The sequence below is a fragment of the Malurus melanocephalus genome, unplaced genomic scaffold (assembly GCF_030028575.1).
Source record: "Malurus melanocephalus ecotype Western Australia unplaced genomic scaffold, MMel_1.1 scaffold_181, whole genome shotgun sequence".
NCBI classification, from domain to species: Eukaryota; Metazoa; Chordata; class Aves; order Passeriformes; family Maluridae; genus Malurus; species Malurus melanocephalus.
The window spans coordinates 353,724-374,697 of NW_026623413.1; the positions used below are offsets into that span (position 1 = coordinate 353,724).

The 20,974-nt window shown below is 58.2% G+C and overlaps 2 protein-coding genes across 2 annotated transcripts in view; one reads left to right on the plus strand and one right to left on the minus strand.

The window, feature by feature from the left end:
- The window catches only part of NR5A1 (nuclear receptor subfamily 5 group A member 1), a 15,959-nt gene extending 1,907 nt beyond the window's left edge, over nucleotides 1-14,052 (plus strand). The window contains exons 3-6 of the mRNA XM_057372972.1: nucleotides 2,630-3,270; nucleotides 9,655-9,774; nucleotides 10,396-10,543; nucleotides 13,805-14,052. Coding sequence (XP_057228955.1) covers nucleotides 2,630-3,270; nucleotides 9,655-9,774; nucleotides 10,396-10,543; nucleotides 13,805-14,052 — 1,157 coding nt within the window. The remainder of the gene's footprint in view (nucleotides 1-2,629; nucleotides 3,271-9,654; nucleotides 9,775-10,395; nucleotides 10,544-13,804) is intronic.
- Nucleotides 14,053-18,546: 4,494 nt separating this feature from the next.
- Nucleotides 18,547-20,974, minus strand: part of ADGRD2 (adhesion G protein-coupled receptor D2) — a 19,646-nt gene continuing 17,218 nt past the window's right edge. The window contains exons 22-23 of the mRNA XM_057372893.1: nucleotides 19,366-19,396; nucleotides 18,547-18,662 (exon numbers count right to left, since the gene is read on the minus strand). Coding sequence (XP_057228876.1) covers nucleotides 18,547-18,662; nucleotides 19,366-19,396 — 147 coding nt within the window. The remainder of the gene's footprint in view (nucleotides 18,663-19,365; nucleotides 19,397-20,974) is intronic.

A 20,974-nucleotide genomic window follows, 5' to 3' on the forward strand; every position in this document is an offset into this window, starting at 1 on the left:
GGTTAATCGAAAAGTCCTTCACGTTCTGGCAGCGCGGCCGCTCGCTCCGGGAGCGGGGTGAGAGCAGAAGCGCAGGAGTAAGACACAACATCGAGCTGCAGATTCARTCCCTGCGAACTCCTGGCGTGGGCTGGCTTCCAAACAGATCCCAGTTCCATTCTCCTCCCTGGGCTGGCGTTACTGGTGCCCTAAATCCCTTGGTGCATGCTCTGGCAGTTTTGATCGATGTCGCAAGGGGATTTGGGTGCTGGACAGGRGTTGGGGACCCTACGACAGGTGGGCAGGGACAGTGCTTGGGGTGCACGGGGGAAAAGGTCTCAAACTGCCCCTTTTCAGCAGTTTTTGCCGTGTTCAATGTGCWTTAGTCCCAGAGCCGTCCCAACAGCCTTTTCTTGTGTGTTTTCCTGCTGTTGGATCCTTAACAGAGCTGGGCAGACAAGGCAATCCCCCAGCCAAGGGCGRTATTCCCGTGGAACCGTCTCTTTCGTGGTAAAAAAGAGACCACCTTTTTCAGCTCCTAGTATTTTTGGGCAAGGCRTCTGAGGTGCTGCTCTAGAGGTGTCTGCAGGTCCACACCGCAAGAGCAATGCCGAGGTGATTGATTTTGGGAGCAGTGTTAACACAGGCACCCCTCAAAGTGCCTGAAGGGTGGTGGCAGCGCAGCTTTCTCAGGGAGAGCAGCACAGCCCTGGCCCGAGGCTGCCCACAGCCTGCAAACACAACCCRTGGCATCCTCCTCGTCCTTGCCCAGGCAAAGGGAGGTGGCCAAAGGGAGGTAGAACCCACCAGCAGCCTGTCCCAGGCAGGGCTCGGAACTGGGATGAGCAGGCGAGGCAGTGGGATTGGGAAAAGATCCTGCAGGATGCTGGAGACCCCTCCTGCTGTGAGRGTGTGTGGCTTGGGGGTTTGTTGCWGAAGGTTTTGAGGGGTTTGTTGGAGGTGCAGGCACTTCCTGGGTGGCTCCACTTGGGTCCCYTTGCCCTGGGAGTCAGGGTGCATCATTTGCTTCTTGGCTGTCAGTTAGGGCACAACAAATAGCAAATTGTTCCCAATCCCAAGTGTGGTAAAAATGACAGGGAACGCAGAGCAGGAGAGAATTAAAAGGCCTCTTCTCCCTGTGTGTTCTTGCTGGGAGAGGGGAGGAGGTGTATGCAGTTACCTCTGGAGGGTTTGAAAGACCGGACTGTGAACACATCTCTGTATGGGGGGCGGCAAAGGCAGCACCAGGAGAGTCCCCTTGCCCAGGGTCACAGGGGTCTGTTTGGGATGTGATCCCTGGACATCCGTGGGTCCAAAATCGAGCACTGGTGGGAACATATCGCTTCGAGTGGGTGTAAGATTTGTTTTTCGGTGTGCTCTGACTCAGGGATATGTGGCAGGCGCTGCCAGAGCCCAGCCTGTGTGCCTGCGTGGGACCCCGGCTGGRGCGTGTGCTTGCCCTGAGTGCGGCCGCCTCCCTCGCAGGCTGAGTCAGGAGCTGCCCCGGACACTCTCTGCTGCCCAGAGGGGCGTGGGCCGGCTCTCAGGAGCGGGGGGCCACATCACCCCTCTCYTCAGAGGCTGCCGCTGGCCGCCCGCTCCCAGCGAGATGCTGTTTTCATGAATAAAGAATGAAGGAGGAAGCCAGGGCGGCTCTCCTGGGAGCGCATTCCTGCTCGTCCTGGAAATGCTGCTGCTCYCGGCCACGCTCCCGCCTTTGCAGCCTGCCTTGGGAGCGCTGGGGTGGTGCTCCAGCTCTCCGGAGGGGCTGGCCGTGCGCCCCAGGACAAGTAGGCAAAAGAAAGGCAGAGGTAAAAACTGAGACTCAAAGCAAGACCCGCTGGCTGTCAGCAGGAACACAAACTAGCAGAGGCTTTTTGCCTTTGATGCTCWCTGCCGTGCAGCCCCCAGCTCCTGCCCTGCAGCGATCTGAGGCTCTCCCAAGGGGATGCCAGGGCAGAAAGCACAGCCAGGCGGTGCAGGGGGACATGGTCCTGCTGCAGAGAAGTCCCCGCTCCCCTGAATGTTGGCAGATCCTTGGTTTTCTTTGGGTGTTTGATGGGAACATCTACTTTGCTGCAGCCATCAGAGGGACTGTGCCAGCGGGAGAGCCCTCTTTGAGACTGGCACCCCCAGGGCCAGCAGCCTCCTGCCTGGGGCCAGTGCACCCTGCCAGGGCTGCCCGACAAAGGGGCAGAGATTTGCAGAAAGTGCAGCCTGGATGSAGGGAACCAGGGTCCCGAGGGGGCTGTGGGGTCCCAGGCTCTGCAGAAACTGGGAAATGCCAGARCTGCTCCAGTGACAGGGGCTGCTAAAATTAAAGTGGGTGTCAAACCCCCTCCTCTGCTCAGGCTGTGAGGGCTGTCCCCTCAACCCACAGCAGATGAAAGCTGCTTTGTGTCCCAGCTCTCTTTGTGGTGAAAGCCAAATGTCTCTTCCTTTCCTGCAGTCCCCAGAAGCTCTGAGGGTGACATTGGCTGGGTTGGGAGTGACACAACCTGCCGCTGGCTTTCTGGGAAGGTCTCCCCAGTGCCCCCCAAACCCTTTTTGGCACTTAGTTATGTCTGCCAGCATTTTCTCTGTGCCCTGTGGAAGCCTGGTCTCTCTCCGTGTGGGTTCACTGCAGCCTCTGCCCTCTCTCTGTCCCCAGCTGTCCGTGCAGATCGGATGCGTGGAGGGAGGAACAAGTTTGGMCCCATGTACAAGCGGGACCGTGCCTTAAAGCAGCAGAAGAAAGCTCTGATCCGTGCCAACGGCTTCAAGCTGGAGACGGTGCCTCAGATCATGTCCCCGGTGCAGAGCGACTACAGCCTGTCCTCCACCATCCACAGCATCCACGCCATGTCCAAGACCCTGCCGCCCAACCCGGCGGCGCTGACGCCCGTGGATTACGAGCGCAGCCCCTACGGGACGCCGGCCCTGGGCATGACGGTGCCCGGCCACGCGCCGCTGCCCGGCTACCACTACCCCTCCTTCCCCAACCGCACCATCAAATCCGAGTACCCCGACCACTAYACAAACGGCCACGAGTCCGTGCCCAGTTACATGTACCCAGAGACCTACCCCGGCAGCTCCCCCCCTGACATCCCCGAGGTCATCCTGAAGCTGCTGCAGCTGGAGCCCGACGAGGCGCAGGTGAAGGCGCGGATTCTGTCCTGCCTGCAGCAGGAGCAGGGCAAAGGGCGGCACGAGAAGCTCAGCACCTTTGGCCTCATGTGCAAGATGGCTGACCAGACCCTCTTCTCCATCGTGGAGTGGGCACGGAGCTGCATCTTCTTCAAGGAGCTGGAGGTAGGATCTGTCGGTGGGGATGGGTGGGGGGACAGCAGAGGCAGGCAGGATTGAGGCTGCTGYGATGTGTCTGTGGATTGAGGGTGAAATGTTGTGAGGACAAACCCAGGGCCATCRCTGCAGATCTGTTGGCACATCCCAGTCCTGCTCCCAGCACCAGGGCCCATCCTGGAGCGATTCCCACTGTTGTGTGGGGCTGATGATTTCAGATTCATCACGCCCRGGGGCAGGTGTTGAGGCAATCGCCGGCAGAGTGACTGTGGTGTCAAGCTCAAGATATAATTGAAAAATGTAACGTTGAGGAATTATAGTTGAGAYAATTCTCTCCTCCGCCTTTAGGAGGAAAATTGATGTGGTCAGGTGGGTCCTGTTAGAGCCAGGCTGGGGCAGGGGACACCCCTGAGCTCTCTCCAGAGCCAYGTCTGCTGCCAGCAGCCCATGAGTGTGCTCACATGGGGGACACAGAGCTGACCTCCATCCTGCCAAGAGATCCCCTCTAGCAAGAGCCCCTGAACATTGACTGGGGCCAGGCCTGGGGCAGCAGGGCTGGGGCAGCTTCTGCCATCCTGCACACCTTGCCAAGCTTTCAGAAATTCTTCATTCATGTCCTGGGCTGACTTAAGATCCTAAACTGGTGCAAAAATGGGAGATAAAATTTTGCAACATGGCCAAACCCAGAGAGCAATGTCCTGGGGCACCTGTGAGACTCAGGTGCTTTCTCTTGTTTCCAGCAGGATGCTATGCTCCCTGGCTCTGACCAAAATCACCTTCTTCCAGTGGGACTGTGCAATGGGACAGGGTCAGGCTCTTCCCTGCMCTATGGGTGCCATGGGGCTGAGTGTGGCCAAACCTTGTGGCTCAAAATAACCCCCAGCTGCCMGAACAGTGTCAGGAAATGGCATTGTGGGGGTGGGGTGGGCTTGTTTSAATCATATCAGTGTCCAGCCTGGATTTTGGGAACAGGGTGGTTGTTGTTTTGCAGGAGATATTGTAAACAGTGTAAATCCAGTTCCCAGCTGTATTGCTGTGTAGCCTTGTAACTCCATTGTCAGCCTGATTGCGCCACCAAAATAGGCTGTTCCTGTGTGAATCGGTGTCGGTGGGTGCTCCTCCTGCCAGGGGCTCTGGGGGGGATGGCAGTGCCACCAGCCTCACCTGGACAGAGCTCCCGGTGTCCTGTTGGGAGCAGGACATGCTCAGGACACYGGGTTTGGTCCCATCGCTGCCATCCTGGTAGATCACACCTTTTGCCTTCATGCACAGGGTGATTGTGGGGTGCATTGCCAGCATTTCACAGGAACTGCAGCAACCACAGCCCATCCTGGCTCCCTCCTGTCAGAGCCCCAGCACAGAGCGGAGGTGCCCGGTGTCCCCGGTGTCCCCAGTGTCCCTGGTGTCCCTGGTGTCCCCTGGCTGTCCCCTGCCCACCCCGCACGGTGCATTCTCCCTGGCCAGGGTGGTGGCTTTTCCTCAGAGCAGCCAGTGGGAGCAGGAATTGATCTGAGATCCCGAATCCCCGTTCCTGCTCCTGCCTGGCACATAAAAGCCAACGGCTGCCGGGGCGGTAAATGAACTCGTGCTGGCGCAGAGTTTATGGCTCTGCCCTAAAGCAGCACGGAGGAACATCGCAATCTCCGAGATCGATGGCGCCGGCAGTCCCCGCTGGGTGCTGGGGGCTCCTCGGAGCAGGGATGCCAGGAGCCCTCTCCTTCTCCTRGGAAGGGCTGTGTGAAGGTGACGGCCCCAGTCCCAGCAGGGAAGGGCTGCTGGCTGAGGCCAGGGTGGGGATCCAGCTGGAAGGGCACCGTGCTGGACACCCCTCCAGGGCATCATGCCAGGCTGACACCWCGGGGATGGGATGAGAAGGGGAGGTGTGGGCACATTGCCCCATCGTGGCTTGCCCTGCCTGARCCCTCCCAGCACCCCCATGCTGCTTCCACAGGGCCATTCAGAAACCTGGCTTCTCCCTGGGGCCTCAGAGGGAGCCTGGAGAAGAAAAATCCTCAGGGACGTGGGGAACTACTGTCTCATGCCTCACAAGCCTTTTGTCCCTGCCCAGGGAGAGYGGGAGCAGTTTTCCCTGGAGCTGGCCAGTCTTGTTCCCATTCCTATTCCCACCCCAGCAATCTAGACAGGCAGAGTGGGTGCTTTGCTGTCTCCAGCACTCCTGGCTGGGCTGGGGGACATCGGGGAGAGCCCCCCTGGCTCCAGCACTGCGCCCAGGGAAGGAGGGGGCCATGGGCTAATGGCCTCTTGACATCGGCTCACACGCCACGTCCGCCCGCAGGCGCGGGGCAGTCAGATTGAAAACAGATTTAACTTCCCAGATATATCGTTTCATTTAAGGGCCAGTAATTCTGTCAGTCTGCCACTGACAAACGAGGGTCCCCATGCCAATCCGCCGGGAGACTGATGTCGCGGCGCTCATCTCGTGTCACCAGCAGGAGAATTACGGACTGCGCTGGCCTTCGGAGGCAAGACTAATAACGCTGCACGGCAGAGGGGATTTGGGGGCCCGCTTGTTTATCGAGGGCCGGCCAGGCAGCCACGGCGCGAGGCCGCGCGGGCGGAGGTGGAAGAGGTCAGCGCTGACGCCCATAAATACGAACTTTAACTGAGTCTAGATGAGATGTGTCAGGACTGAGGGAAGATTTGCAGCATCTTTTCAGGAAGAAAAATATGGGCCGGGGGTGAAATATATTTTGTTGGGTCGTGAGTCTCAGGCAACTTTGTCCTTTCAGATGTAATTTTTTTATATATGTATGGAGGGACACAGACAGAGGGACGGGCACAAAACACACATTTGCACGCTCACTTTATGTCTGGTTTGGTGTGGTTTACACACKCACATCTGCACAGCCTGGTTTGTGTAGGTGTCACTGCCATACCTACATATCAATATTGTGTACACAGGGTTGCGGTGACCTTTAGATTGGGATGAGCAGCCAGGAATGTTAAACAAATTGCCACGGTTYCAGCCCGAAGGCCAGGCTGGGCTGGGTGTGCGGTGGGTCCCTGCGCTGCTGGAGGGGCACGGCACAGCCATGGTAGGAGGATGCTGAACCCCTCCTCAGCCCCTTTGTGCCAAGGGCTGGGGCAAACACCCTCCTATCCACAGGCGAGCTCCAGTGATGGGAGGATGCTGAGGGAGCAGCGTTCCCACGGAGCCAGGGCTCTCTGCAGTCTCTGGGTCTGTCTCKGGGCTGCTCTCCCTCCGTCGTGCTTAGAGATTCCAGAACCACGACAAAGCCTATTTGCAGTCAGTTGCTTCTCTGCCTTTAACATGTGGGTCATCTTGACCCCATCTCMTGGCTGATGGCCAGAGCGTTTTTGGCAGATTTAAAATCTCCTTCTGCTCGTGGACAGCAATGTTTAGCATCCCATGCACTGGGGGAAATGTGAGGCTCCCCTGCCTGCAGAGCCATGTGCCTGCACTGAGGGGCTGCAGCAGCATGGGGCCAGCAGGGAGCTGGGATCCTGCTCTGGGCACACTGGTGTTGATGGGTATTTGTTTTAAGATGCCTATTGTGGTGCTGTTTGGTCAGGGCAATGGGGACCTTGGACATGTGTGGGGTTTTGATTGCGGGTGGCTGAAGGACGCTGATCCACCTTTGCCCTTCTCAGTAGCCAAGGGGATGAGTCCTGAGTCCTGCTTGTGCTCAAGGATTGCCTTGGCTACGCCTTGGGATGCTGAATGTGCCATGCACCTGCCCGGAGTGCTGTGAGGCAAACCCTGCCCCTGGGATCTGGGAGGAGGCCTGGGGGGCAGGCTGGGGGCATCCCAGTGCTCCTGGGGCTGGTGGTGGATGTCCTGAGCCAGYTCAGGGCTTCCTGCCAAAGCAGGACAGCTGGTGGGTCACTCTCCTTCCCAAAGCACTGGTTCCCGGAGCAGGGGATGCCCCAAACTGGCCGTGCAGGGAGTGGAGAGCACAGCGGGACTGCACTGTCCCCATGTGGCCTCCCCAAATTTTGGGGAGCCCCAACACTCTCAGGGACTACCTTGCACATTTGAACCCTCAGGGAGGGCTGCAGGGGTGAACCACACCCACATGGAGATCCCTCAGCCCTGTGCCCGAGCAGCACCATCCCTCTGCACGCCCTGCCTCCCCTCTGCACCATCCCAGGCTCCTGCCCACAGAGAACTGCATTTTCTGTGGGTTGCAGCCCATCAAGGATTGCTCTTCCAGTGTGGGAGGGTTTCACTGCATGTTTTGTGAATGGGTTAAATGCTCGCTTTAAAAAAAAAAGAGAAAAAATTGCCTCTCAAAGACAGCTTGCATCAGGCCCTTGATAAAGCACTCTGTGGAAAAGCCTTGACATTAAAAGAGGAAGATCCTTTGCTTAACTTTTAACGGCGAGAGCGTGTGTGCTGCCGCCTCGCCGGGAGGATTGATTGCCTCTGAGTGCCCCTCCATTAGCAGCGCTGTGCTGGGGGCTGGAGTGGGGTACAGACAGCAGCCCCAGCCCAAAACCCCCACAGCAGAGCGGGACTGRGGGGCTGCCCAGTACCCATTGCCACCCAGCTTGCTGCTGGGACAGCAACCCAGTCCACCCCACCCCAAAATGCCCCCAAGCACACCCTCCCCGTGCCATGGCCATGTGGCTCTGGTGCACTGTACGCTCCACGGTGCTGCCCAGGGAACGGCCCTGCAGCAGCCACACAGRGGGAAATGTGTTGAGGGGCTCTGGAGAGGGACCAGAACCCCACACGGAGTTTGGGGGAAGCTGATTAGCAATTTTTAAAAGGGAGAAAATAAGATTTCAAAATTGTTGAAAGGCTTTCTTTGGAAAAGCTAATTTTTAAAAACGGTTTTCAAGGCAAAACTTTCTGTCTGTCTCTTCTGGAGCTCATCCCGCTCAGGAATGAGGCACAGGAAAGAACTTCCAAAACAACGGCCTGACTGAGCCAGAGCAGAGGCTCTTGACRCTGGCCAGGATCGTGCAGCTGGGCTGGCCCTGGCTCCCACAGGCTCTGGCCACCGTCACAGCCGGCCACTCGCCTTCTGAAGGGTCACCACTACAGAAACTCTCCATTTTTCTACAGGGCAGAATGAGCTTTTTTCCCGTGTTTTGTTGGGCAGCTGGGCAGGAGTCTCAGGCTCTGCAGTGCAGGGCCATGAGCTGTGGCTGCAGCCCTGGCTGGGGATGAGGTGAGCACGGTCTCAGCAGTGCCCACGGCCAGCTTGGTGCCACTGGGCAGGACTGGTGCCACTGTCACTGTCCCCCAGCCCATGTCACACGGCCAGCTCTGGCCACCCACTGCACTCGAGAGACAAATCCCAGCGGCTCGAGGGGAGCGCCGGCTCYGAGACCATAAAGCTCTTTCTCATCTGGCTTCTATTCCTTTTGCAATCTCCCAGCACGGGTTTATTGCAGCCTCTTCAGCAAAACGAGGGCATTATCCAGCCCTGTGATGCTGCATCTGTCTTCCCTCTATTAAAGGGGGAGCACAATGGCCCTGCAGAGCTCAATGCTGGCCCTGGATTTGCTGTGCAGGAAGGCAGCAGAGGCAGCACTGCAATCCCAACCCTCTCTCTGCACTGCCCTGCAGGAGTTGGGGCTCCAGGCAGGGCAGGAATTGAGCTCCTTGTGGAAAGGAGTTGGGGTTCCCTGGAGAGCAGTGCYGAGGGGATGAAGCTGGGGACCCGTGCTGCTCCTTGGCAGGGCAGTGGGGAAGGCAGCTCAGCTCTGTGCCAGCACAGCAGCATGCCCTGCACCCTGCCACAGCTTCTGGCACAGGGGCCTGGAGGGGATTTTATGTTGGCTCTGCTCATCCCGCCGGGCACTGTGCTGCCTGCAGTCCCCAGTGCCCTGTGGGAGCTTTGGGGACCCTTCCAGCTGGTGCCCCCGTGACAGGGACCATCCCAGGTGTTTCTTTGGGCACACACACTGGTACAAGTGCCCGTGATGACGCGTGTGTTGGTGTGTGGGCAGGGCTGKGCTGGCAGCTGCAGGGCACAGCTCCCCCAAACCTGCCACCCGGGCACCGAGTCGAGCATGGGCACTGTTTTCTTCATTTCAAAGTATCCAGAGGGGCTGTCTGGACACACAGGCCCTTTGTGCAGCCACTGTGTGTCCCTCCTGCGGTCATTTTGTTAAATTTGTGTGTGYGATTTGGGGAGGTTGTGCCTGGTGGGGGAAGACCCGTGCTGATAAGAACCAACAAGTGCCACTGAAACACATTGAGCTGGTTTGGAGCCAGCTTTGGAAAGCCACCTGCCCATGTCCTCTCCTCCAGCCCAGGGTCCCCTTTCTGGGGGGCAGCTCCTGCTCTCCGTGCCCACCCCAGGGCACCCCTGTCCCGTGTGAGCTCTGCCAGGCKCAGGGTGGGTGCTGTGTGGTGCAGCATGTGGGTGTCACCGTGCTGCTGCCTCTCTCTTTCAGGTGGGTGACCAGATGAAGCTGCTGCAGAACTGCTGGAGTGAGCTGCTGGTGTTCGACCACGTCTACCGGCAGCTGCAGCATGGCAAGGAGCACAGCGTGCTGCTGGTCACCGGCCAGGAGGTGACAATCGGCTTCTGGGATGGTGGTGGTGCCCTGGAGGGGCAGTGGGGGCTGGCAGGGGCTGCATGGAGGAACAGTGGGACTTTTTTTTTCTTTTTTTTCATCTCAGTGTGGCCAATGTGGCATAGGGCAGACAGGTGGTGGTGTTACACTGTGGGTCTGCTTGTGCAGAAGGTGCCATCCTGTCCCATCCTGTCCCATCCTGTCCCATCCTGCCCTGTCCTGTCCCTTCCTGCGCTGTCCTGTCCCATCCTGTCCCATCCTGTCCCATCCTGTCCCTTCCCACTCTGTCCTGTCACACGGCTCCTGGTTGTGCACAATAATGTTTCTTATGGAAAGATCAATAGCCCCATGTGTACTCTCTGCAGTGGGATGTGAGGACGGGCCCCTTCCCATCCTGGGGTGGCTTTTGGGGATGTGGTGYCTTCAATTCCAGCACTCTGTGAAGGGCCCCTGTTTCAAACAGTGTTCCTGTTCCACTCATCAGTCTTTGCTTTGACACCCCTAATTCTCAGTGAGTGCCCAGGGCTGGACGTGCCCCCTGCCCTGTGTGGGGTGCCCTGCAGCAGGTTTTGGGGTGCTGGGGTTGTGCCAAGGCTGACGGTCTCCCTGTGCCCGCAGGTGGACATGTCAGCCATCGCAGCCCAGGCCGGCTCCATCCTGCACACGCTGGTGCTGCGGGCACAGGAGCTSGTCCTGCACTTGCACTCGCTGCAGGTGGATCGGCACGAATTCGTCTGCCTCAAGTTCCTCATCCTCTTCAGCCTCGGTGAGTGCAGTGAGGGGGCCCTGGGGAGTGGGGTGGCTGCTTTGGGGTCACGGCTGTGCTGCTGCACGAGGGTCTGGGCTGGAGGGGACACACAGCCCAGGCTCCGCTGTGTGACAAAGGGGCTTTTAACCCTTTGGAGGAGCCAGAAGTGTGAGCCGGCACTGCCTGTCCGCCCCTCACCGGGGATCCGAAACGTGTCCCATGCRGGGCTGGACTCTGCTCCACAGCCGCAGGGACATTGTCACCCTGTCGGCCAAAAGCAGCCTGTTTTGGTCACTCTCCCGTCACAGCGGGCAGGGAAACAAGCGCTGATAYGGCTGAGGGAAAACAGGCGTGTTGACAGAGGCGGCCGCGGCCCGAGCAGCCCTATCTGCCGGGATTTGCGTCAGAGGACCGGCGAGCCCGGGGCTCWGCGCTCCCCATCGGGCTCAGCCCGGAGCCTGCGGTCGGGCACAGCGGCGGCTTCACACGCTCCCACCTCACCCAGACTAAATAACCCCGGAGCCTGAACCGCCCCTGGAGCGGCAGAGCAGCTCTGCCACCCCTGCCCCCGGGGTCCCTGCGGCTGCTGAGGGCTGGCTGTGGCATGGTGAGCCCCCCATGTCTGTGACAGACCTGTCCCCGTCCCCATCCGTGTCCCCAGCCCTGTCCCGTCCCCATCCGTGTCCCCAGCCCTGTCCCATCCCCATCCGTGTCCCCAGCCCTGTCCCCATCCCCATCCGTGTCCCCAGCCCTGTCCCTGTCCCCATCCATGTCCCCAGCCCTGTCCCTGCTCAGTCCTGCTCTGTGTTTACCCCTCCGCACCGCGGGGTCCCTGCACAGACAGAGGTGGGAGCAGCTCTGCTATCCTGTCCTGCACCTGCAGCATCTCCTCCCTCAGCTTTCCTTTCCTCCGGAGCTGTTTAGAAATCCAGAGGAAAGAGGCACGATAACTCGCTGCTCAAACAGTGATAAGGTGTGGCACAAACAGTGCCCGGGCTGGGGAGTGAAGGAGCTGGGGGCGGGTTCGTGCCCGGAGCCAGGACCTTCCCTGGCCGCTGCCCCGCGGTCTCAGCACCAGGAGAACCAGGTCCCCTGTGTCCCCCTGTGTCCCCTGTGTCCCCGTGTGTCCCCCTGTGTCCCCCTGTGTCCCTCTGTGTCCCCGGTGTCCCCCTGTGTCCCCCAGCACAGCGAGACAGAGCAGTGTCCTCCCGATGGCTCCCCCAGAGCAGCGGCTTTCAGGGACGCCGTGGAATCCAATAGCTCTGTTTTCCCATACATCATTTTGCCCCAAATGCAACTTTTTCTCTCCATATTGCAGAGCTCACTTGGAGTAATTTGCCCTTCGCAGGCTCAGCTGTAGAGGACAGGATTGTGTATTATGTGCAGGATGTAATTGCCTTTAACAAGAGAATTTCCACATTTACCACTCTGCCACAGCACAGTCAAAGCCAAGCCCTGCTCACAAGAGCTGCCATTTGAGTTCTAAATAGATTTCTCTCCTGAGCAGGTAAAGAGATTTAATTAAAATTAGGGCTTCTCAAAATAGCAATATTTATGAGGACGGCACAGGTTAGCTTTGTTCTACAGAAGGGCTTAATAGAGCCTTAATGGATTGACCTATCATTCGATTTCATGACTTACATTCATGAAGCAGCTACTCTTGGGGAGGGGAGGAAGAGAGGCTTTTATAGCCCACATTCCCTTAAGCGTTTGCAATTTATCAGCAGCTTCTCCCAAACAAAAGGAGCTGTGAATAGGAAGAACACTTGAGGGCATAGAAATAATCCCAGGCATATCTGTATGTGTGATGGGAGGCTTTGTCACAGGACAGTCTTTGCAACTGCTGCAGTGTCTCTAAATGAAGTGAGTCAATGTTATTTGGACAACATTCTTTATTCCTTGCAGGAATGAAAARATTATTCAAATATTCAATTAAACAGTGAATAGGGTCTTTCAGAGAACCAGGTGAGTTCATCAAGTAGAACTAGCTATTGTTGAGCCAACTCAGGGGATAGATTTGACATTTATCAATATAACTTCTTTTTTTAATGACATGCACAATAACCTTATGCAGATAAAGAGATTTCATAACAACAACCCGGGTAGCAGGAGACAATAGGAGCAARTCTGCCATCAGAGTGCAAAGGGAAGGGTGATGTGATACACTGTGCTTGGGCACAACCTGTGCCCTTTGTGTTCGCACCCACAGTGCCCGTCCTGGCTGTGGCATGGGCTGAGCTTGGGGCTCCAGGGGCTCACAGAGCCCAGCTGAGCTGTGCCTCCCCTTGCTGGGGCTCTGTGACCCCCAGCCCTGACCCCTGGGCAGCCTTGGGTCCCACAGGCCCTGAAAGGGAGCCCCAAACTCCAACTGCCTCAGCCAGAACCTGTGCCCAGATGTCCCCGTTTCCAGCCAGGGAGTGGCACCTCGGCCATGCGTCAGGGGCCGTGGGCAGCAGAGCCGTGACTGAGGCAGAGCTCCTGAGCACCTGGTCCTGCACAGTAAATCCCCTAAATCCATGTGCCCTGGATGGGTCTGTGCTGGCAGGGGTGTGGCACGGTCACTGTGTGCAGCTGGAGGTGGGGACGGGCAGTGCCCAGCCCTGGCTCCCTAAACCCTCCCAAATCTGTGTGCAGGGATAGCTGACCCTGCTCTGGCTCCCTAAACCCACCCAAATCTGTGTGCTGGGACAGCTGACCCTGCTCTGGCTCCCTAAACCCACCCAAATCTGTGTGCAGAGACAGCTGAGTCCCCCTGCTCCTCGGTGCCACTGCAGATGAGCTGCCTCCCACTGGCAGCAGGATTATGGGGAGCTGCTGTGGCCCTGGYGAGGCACAGAGGATTAGGGTTTCCAGGCTGGTGAGCCTGGTTGCCACATTGGAAAGTCCAGGTTTATCAGGGAATTAATTCAGCCGCTTCCTTGGCCTTCAGGAATTAAGGAGAGCTGATGGCAGCGACTCCCAGCTGTCACAGCTGGCAACACCTTCTGGCTTTGCAGCTTCCTGGGCACTGAGGGCAGCGAGACACGAATCCTATTGCCAGGGGGTTTGGAATCTGCCTTCAGCAGGGGAATCCTGGGGAGCAGGGTGGGCAGGGATGGTGTGGGACCCCTCCTGCGCTGTTTTTGTGTTTGAGGGTGTGGGTCCCTCCTGTGCTGTTTTTTGTGTGTGAGGGACATTGACCCAGCAGTGTGGGTCCCTCCTGGCTCACCCAGCACAGCGTGGCACAGATGGGGCGCAGAGGTGACTTTGGCACCGTTTCACCCCATCCTCCCCCTGCAGATGTGAAGTACCTGGAGAACCACCCGCTGGCTAAGGACGCTCAGGAGAAGGCCAACGCGGCGCTGCTGGAGTACACGGCCGTGCATTACCCGCACTCCACGGACAAATTCCGGCAGCTGCTGCTGTGGCTGGCCGAGGTGCGGGCACTGAGCCTGCAGGCGGAGGAGTACCTGTACCACAAACACCTGAGCGGGGAGGTGCCCTGCAACAACCTCCTCATCGAGATGCTGCACGCCAAGCGGACTTGAGCGGTGCCAGCGGGGCAGGGCTGTGCCCGGGGCTCTGCCCTCCTCAGCGATGCTGTGCAACCTCCGCTCTTGGGACACCCCAAAGGGTCACAGGCAGCCAGGACAGCCGGGGTTATGGGGCTGTGCCACCCTGYCCCGCTGGCAGCGCTGACCCCCAGCTCCTCYGCACGCCTGGTGCCCAAACCCRTCCCTTRCCAGCCYRRCTCAGCAGCACCAAGGAAYKRTAAAGCCAGTCCTGGCTTTTCTCCTATTTCTGCCCCGCTCCWGCTGCCCCCACCAGCATTTCGTCACTGCTGCCATCCCTCCCCAACCCTGCCCATGTCTCAGGGCCCCTCGTGCACAGGGCAGGACAGAGGGGAGGTGAMCCCCTCCACGCTGTGGTTTGATGGCAGTTGAGGTGTCTCCAGGAGCACACGGAGGTGGAGGATTTCTGCAGGAAGCACCCGGAATGCTGGGGCTGGGCTGGACGTGCCGACCCCACACACCCCCTGTGCCAGGACCCCAATTGCTGCCACCTCTGTGTCCTGCAGCTGCCCTGGCCAAGAGACGGTGGGCAGGGATGGGCAGCACTGAATGCTCAGCTGAGGTTGGTTTTTCTAGTGCCTGCTGGTGCTGGAGGCAGCAGTTCTGGCTTTGTGGCTGTGGCAGTGCCCASAGCTGCCATGGGCAGCACAGCTCTGTCCAGTCTGCAGGAGACGGTGGCAGAGCAGCCACGCAGGAGGGACCCTGTGTCCAGGAGCTTGGGGAGCCTTGGGGAGCTCTGCAGCCCCCCTGCAGAGTGGCTGAGTGGGCAAGGAGGAAGAAGGATTGTCCTGCACTTCATGCTGGGCCTCCCAGCCCCATCTCGACTCTGCCGTGTCCCCAGGRACAGCAAATCTGTGCCAAGCCACAGGCAAAGAGCTCTCTGCTCCTCTCCCATCACGGGACAGGGGCACACAGACAGGTCTGGGAGCTCTGGGGGGCTCAGCCCCCAAACTGGGCCATGCTGGACTCTCTCTGCTGCTTTCTCTCGGTCTCAGCTGTGCTCTCCTCTGCTGTGCCCCAGCACCAGGCAGCCCAGCACAGCTCCTGCCCCACAGAGCCCCAGCTCTGCGGCTCCTGCAGCATGGCTGGGGTGGCTCAGGTTTGTTCCCTGGGGCAGGGGATGTCCCTGTGCCCGGGGGACACTGCAGCTCTGCAGAGCCGGTGCCTTGAGGAGCCGCACGGTTTGTGAAGCTTGTTAGACACAGAAGAGCATGTTTGTCTCTGCTTTAACACGTTTGTGCATTTTCCTCCTGAAGTCTGTGGTTTGATTTCACCTTCTTTTCGTGAACTTAAAGAACTGGAGAAAATGTTTGGGAGGTAAAAGATGTTTTATTTTCAGAAAATGATAAGTGTCCTTAAGTGTCTCTCTCTGTCTCTCGCATCCTTTCCTCCGTCTCATCCCTGCCCTTCCCCTCTCCTTCCCCTCCTTTCCCAAGCAGAAGGTTACCAACTTCCTTGTCAGGAGCAAACCACTGTAATAAATTTTGCAGTTCATTTAAAATTGCAAACTTTGTCTTTTTTTGACCGTSTTTCTAGTCCTGGTGGCTGGTGCTTGGCAGGGGCAGGGCTGGGTGTCCATGGGGCACTCCTGAGTGCCACCTGCCCTTGTGGGACACTGTGGCTGCAGGAGGGGGCTGCTGCTGCTGTGATTCAGGGCACTGGGGACGCCAGTGTGGCTGGGAATTGCCACAGAGACTCTTGGAATGTTCTGCAAGTGAGTGCAGGAACAGCAACATTTATGGGCAATTAGCGGGCAGTGTCCTGGTCCTTGCACCGTGGCCAAACCACCTCCACTGGGCTCATGTAGAGCTGGACATGAACCCCTTCCCTCAGACACAGCGCAACAAGGAGAGGAGATTGTCTTTGAAATCATTCTTTACTGTCATAATCAGCAAAACCCCACCACATTTTCTATGTTCTAAACACTAACAGGAGAGCAGRGAAGGAAAGCAGCTCCCAGCTGGCGCGGGGCCAGGCCGGCCGGGCAGGGACCCAAGAGGAGCAGAGAGAGGAGTTTTGTCCTAAGCAGCAGAAGATGCTTTTGATGTCAGCTGGTTTGGAAAGGGCTTGAAGGCACTGCTGGCTTCCCTAGTGTGTGTGCTCGTCCCCAGCCCGTCCCCAGCCCTGCCCYGGCCCAGGGGTGCGTCCATCCTCACGGGACAGAGCTGGGCATTGCCTGGGCACGGTGCCATGGACAGAGCTGGGCACAGAGCTGGGCACAATCCCATCCCACTGCTCCAGCCCCCAGGCTGAACAACCTCTGCTGGCATCAGCGACAAGGGCACACAACCAAGCGCTGCCAGGGGTGCTGGCGGTGAYGTGGCYCCACAGTGYCCCTGCCTTGGTTTGGGAAGGAGTKCAGGSCAACAGCTCTGGCCGGGCTGGAAGCTCTCCAAGGGAAGCCAGCTCCTCTGACCTGCTCTCCTTCCTGCTGGAGGAGCCTCGGTGTTGTCAGCTTGTCACCCAGAAACTTCTCAGAGACCTAAAGCAGARGAGAGAAGGTGTGAGCAGTGCTGGCAGAGAGAAGGTGTGAGCAGTGCTGGCAGCAGGGGAGGGCAGCAGGAGCACAGGCAGAGCACTGGCACAAAGCACAGCCCAAACCCASCCWGGGACAGGGCTGTGGGTGCAGCCAGCCCTGCCTGTCTGGGGCACAGGGACCGTGCCAGGACCTCCCTGTCCCTTTGGGGCTCTCAGGAACATGGTTCTTATGGCAGGGAGCCAAAGCAGCCTCCCTGCAYGGGCCAGGCTGTAGGGAAAGCTCTTGTGGCCTGGTCAGTCGTTCCAGGCTGAGAGTGGGGAGCAAGGACCTTTAAAGGGGATTTAAGGCAAATAGCAGCTCTGCCATGGCAGGAGGAAGCAGTGCCACATGGGCTGCACCTCCTCCAYGGGTGCACAAGGGATTGCTCAGGAAGTGGCACCAGGGGTGACCCAGCACAGATTGGTGACCACGACTGGCATGGACAGCTCTCCCTGTGCTTTGAATCCCTGCGTTTGGATCCCAAAGATTTATAAATTCCTTATGACAGCAAACCAGTCTCATTTAACACAATATGGGGAGAGTTGCAGAATTACTCAGTATCGATCAGAGGAAGGCTGGGCCATGGAGACAAGATCCATGTTGCTATGTGTGGCTTAGCAACATATAAATGTATTCAAACAGAATAATGAAATTATCGTGGGGAAACAAAGCAGCCATCACTTGAGGAGATGGAGGATGTGGAGGCCTCTTGGAGCCCTTGTTTGCCAAGACAAGGAAGATGGGACTCATTGTTTGTGCAAATATGTGACCCCCCCAGCCACCCCCGCTCACAAAAAGTGTGTAATGAAGCCGGGCAGCGCTGGCTGCTCCTGCAGCTCCTGCAGMTGGGCTGGAGCTCATTACTGAGGAATTGCTGCTGGACTGAGCCCTCCTGGGGGGAGGCCATGTCTGATTCTTGTCACAGCCACGCTGCAAAACTCCCCATCTCTCCAGTTCTGAAACCGGCCTGGGATTTACCCGGGTTTTATCCACCCTCAYCCTCACCATCCCATTCCCAGGGGCTCACTCTCTGTCTCTGCAGCCCCAGAGCTGTCCCAGCTCAGGCCCTGGAGCAGACAGTGCTGGACCCCACTGGACCCAGTGCAGCTCTCCTGGCTCCTCCTGGGCCTCTGCCTGAGCTCCTGCTGGAGCTGGCAGCTTTCACATAAAGATATCTGGGGCTAAACGTCTCTTTTCYTTAAACCTTTTGGGAAACAAGAAATAGAAGAGGCGACAGTGTCTGTGGTGTGGGGATCTGCCCCACGCTGGCACCCAGGAGCTCCGCAGAGCTTTACTCTGCAGACAGGATGGGAAAAACCTGTGTGAGGCTGAGCCACCCTGAGCTCCTGAGAAACCCTGAGCTCCTGCAGCACCTCTGCAGCTCCTTCAGCACCCCTGAGCTCCTGCAGCACCCCTGAGCTCCTGCAGCACCCCTAATCTCCTGCAGCACCCCTGATCTCCTGCAGCACCCCTGCAGCTGGGCACTGCAGCCTTGGATCACCTTCTTTCATGGCTGGGAGCTCTTGTGGCTGAGCCTGGAGCGTGGAGGAGCAGCACGGGTGCTGTGCTGGCTCCACCAGCACAAGTGTGAGCAGAGAGCTCTTCTGCTTCGAGATGTTCCCGTTCACCCCAATTCAAGGATTGCCCAGCCAGGGGCAGCTCGGGGGGTCGCAGGGAGGGTGGCTGTGCACCCTGAACCCCGTGGCACCGAGCCCAGCCTGGTGCCCCATCGCCCTCTGTGCACACCTGGGCTTTTAAAAACACACTGAGGGCTCGCCTGAGAAAAGAAAACCAAACTAAACAACCCACTTCTTTGCACAGCTGGAGTTCAATAACACGAGTGGGGCATAAAACGTGCAGAAGCAGGTGAGGGTGGGTGGACAGAGCCCAAATGCACTGCTGGGTGCAGGTCTCACTGACCCCACTGCTGTGCCCAAAATGCCACTGCTCAGCTACTCCCGGGTGCCACCGTTTCTGCCTTTCTCATGTGTCCACTGTGGGGAGGAAAGCTGYGCTGCTTCTGGGTGGCATCGTCTCGAAAATAGTCTGAGGATGCTCTGCTTAGACACTTCATGTGGAGCAAAATCAGAAACCTGCTAATGCACTGCTCGCCTTGACAAAAGAAAATGTCACAATGCAGAGAAAATACGATCACTCCATCCCTGGTGTGTCCTTCCTGCACTGCCCACCTGAGGGTTCCCATCCAGAAGCTGCACTGGGAGTACCCAGCAGTGGTTTTAAAGAAAATAAAGGTGAATATGCTCCCTTTATATCCTGAGGTGCTGGGGACTCGCCCAAAGCCAGGCTGGGGAGCTGAGGAGGTAGCAGGGAGCTGCCATCAAGMACAGCTCTGGGGCTTAGGAGGGATTTCTGGTTTTAATTCTACCCACCTCCATGGTGACATTGGCCTTTCTACAACCTGAAACAGAAGAAGCTAAATGGCTGCTTTTAATCTTAATAAATCCAGCCTTGTCAGAACAGCCCACCTTCCTCATCTTCCCTCCTCCGGGATCATGGCACCCCCAGAACTTTCTGTCACATCTCCCTCTGCTCAGGGGGCACGGAGCTGCCACCAGCCTGTGCAGGACAGGGCCCATCAGGGCAGTGTGGAAATAATACAATTTTTAGGAATAATACAATTTTTAGGAATAATACAATTTTTAGCCCGAGCAGAAAGCAGCTGCCCCCTGGGCAGCCCTCCAACACAGCCACAGGAAACAACAGCACCGACAGCAGCAAATATTWCAGAAAGTGATGGAGAAAAATGTTACCTGAGGGTTTGAACGCTGTCAGCTCCACGGCCTGAAAGAGGGGAGAGCAGAGGTGAGCAGAGGGTTTGGGGTGAWGGTTCTGCTGCTGCCGGGGCCGGGCAGGGATCCCCAGCTCCAACTGCCCACAAAACCAGTGCTGAGCTGGGAATGGAGTGTCCATCCCTGGCAGTGCCCGGGGAGCCCTCACCCTGCTCCAAACACCCTGGAGASCCCAGGAAAAGCCAGGGGAGGATAAGAGAGCCCTGTCCCCCTGTGCTGCACTGGAAAGAGCCCGCACAGCCCGGACCCTGTGCTTCGGGAAYGGTTAATGCTCCGGGAGATGTGAAATTCCTGCTCCCAGTCCAACAACAACAAGGATCACCAAACAACATTTTAAAAAAAAGCTGAAACACGAAGAACATCTTGTCTGCGTTTGTATCTTCATCCGCCCAGCGTTTTGTCATTTTAAGTGTTTTCAAACGCTTTTAAGGAGCATCTCCTCTTCATCCAAACTATTGAGCAGCTGCCAGTGCAATCCTGAATTGGCCGCGAGTCACTGAGCCCTCCCTGCCTGGGGGAACTGCGGGGTCTGGGACGGGCACGGGGGACACAGGAGGGGACAGGGGGGCACACGAGGGGACAGGGGGGCAGGACACAGGTCACATGCAGTGCACAGGGTGGCACACGCAGGGCACAGGATGTCACACGCAAGGCACACGCAGGGTACAGGGTGGCACACGCAGCGCACGGGGTGGTACACGAGGGGACAGGAGGGCACACGAGGGGATGGGGGGGCACACCAGGGGACAGGGCATGGGGCACAGGAGGGGACAGGGGGGCACATGAGGGGACAGGGGGGCAGGACACAGGTCACACACAGTGCACAGGGTGACACACGCAGTGCACAGGATGTCACACACAAGGCACACGCAGGGTACAGGATGGCACACGCAGGGCACGGGAGGGCACAGGAGGGGCACAGGGTGACATACACAGGGCACAGGGTGGCACACGCGGGGTACAGGGTAGCACACACAGGATACACACAGGGCACAGGGTGACACACACAGGACATACTCAGGGCACAGGGTGGCACACAAAGGGCACAGGGTGGCACACGCAGAGCACAGGGTGGTACACGCGGGGCACACGAAGGGACAGGGTGACACATGCAGGGCACAGGGTGGCACATGAGGTGACAGGAGGGCACACGCAGAGCACAGGGTGGCACACACAGGACACATGTGGGGCACAGGGTGACACATTACGGGGCACGGGGTGACACACACAGGACACGGGGTGACACACACAGGACACGGGGTGACACACACAGAGCACAGGGTGGCACACGAGGTGACAGGATGGCACACGCAGAGCACAGGGTGACACACACCGGGCACACCCAGGGTAGGGGGTGGCACATGCAGGGCACACGAGGGGACAGGGGGACACACGAGGGTCACATGCAGGGCACAGGATGTCACACGCAAGGCACACGCAAGGTAGAGGGTGGGATAGGCAGGACACAGGCAGAGCACAGGGTGACACACACCGGGCACACCCAGGACAGGGGGTGACACACACTGGGCACACTCAGGGCACAGGGTGGCACACATGGGACACAGGCGTG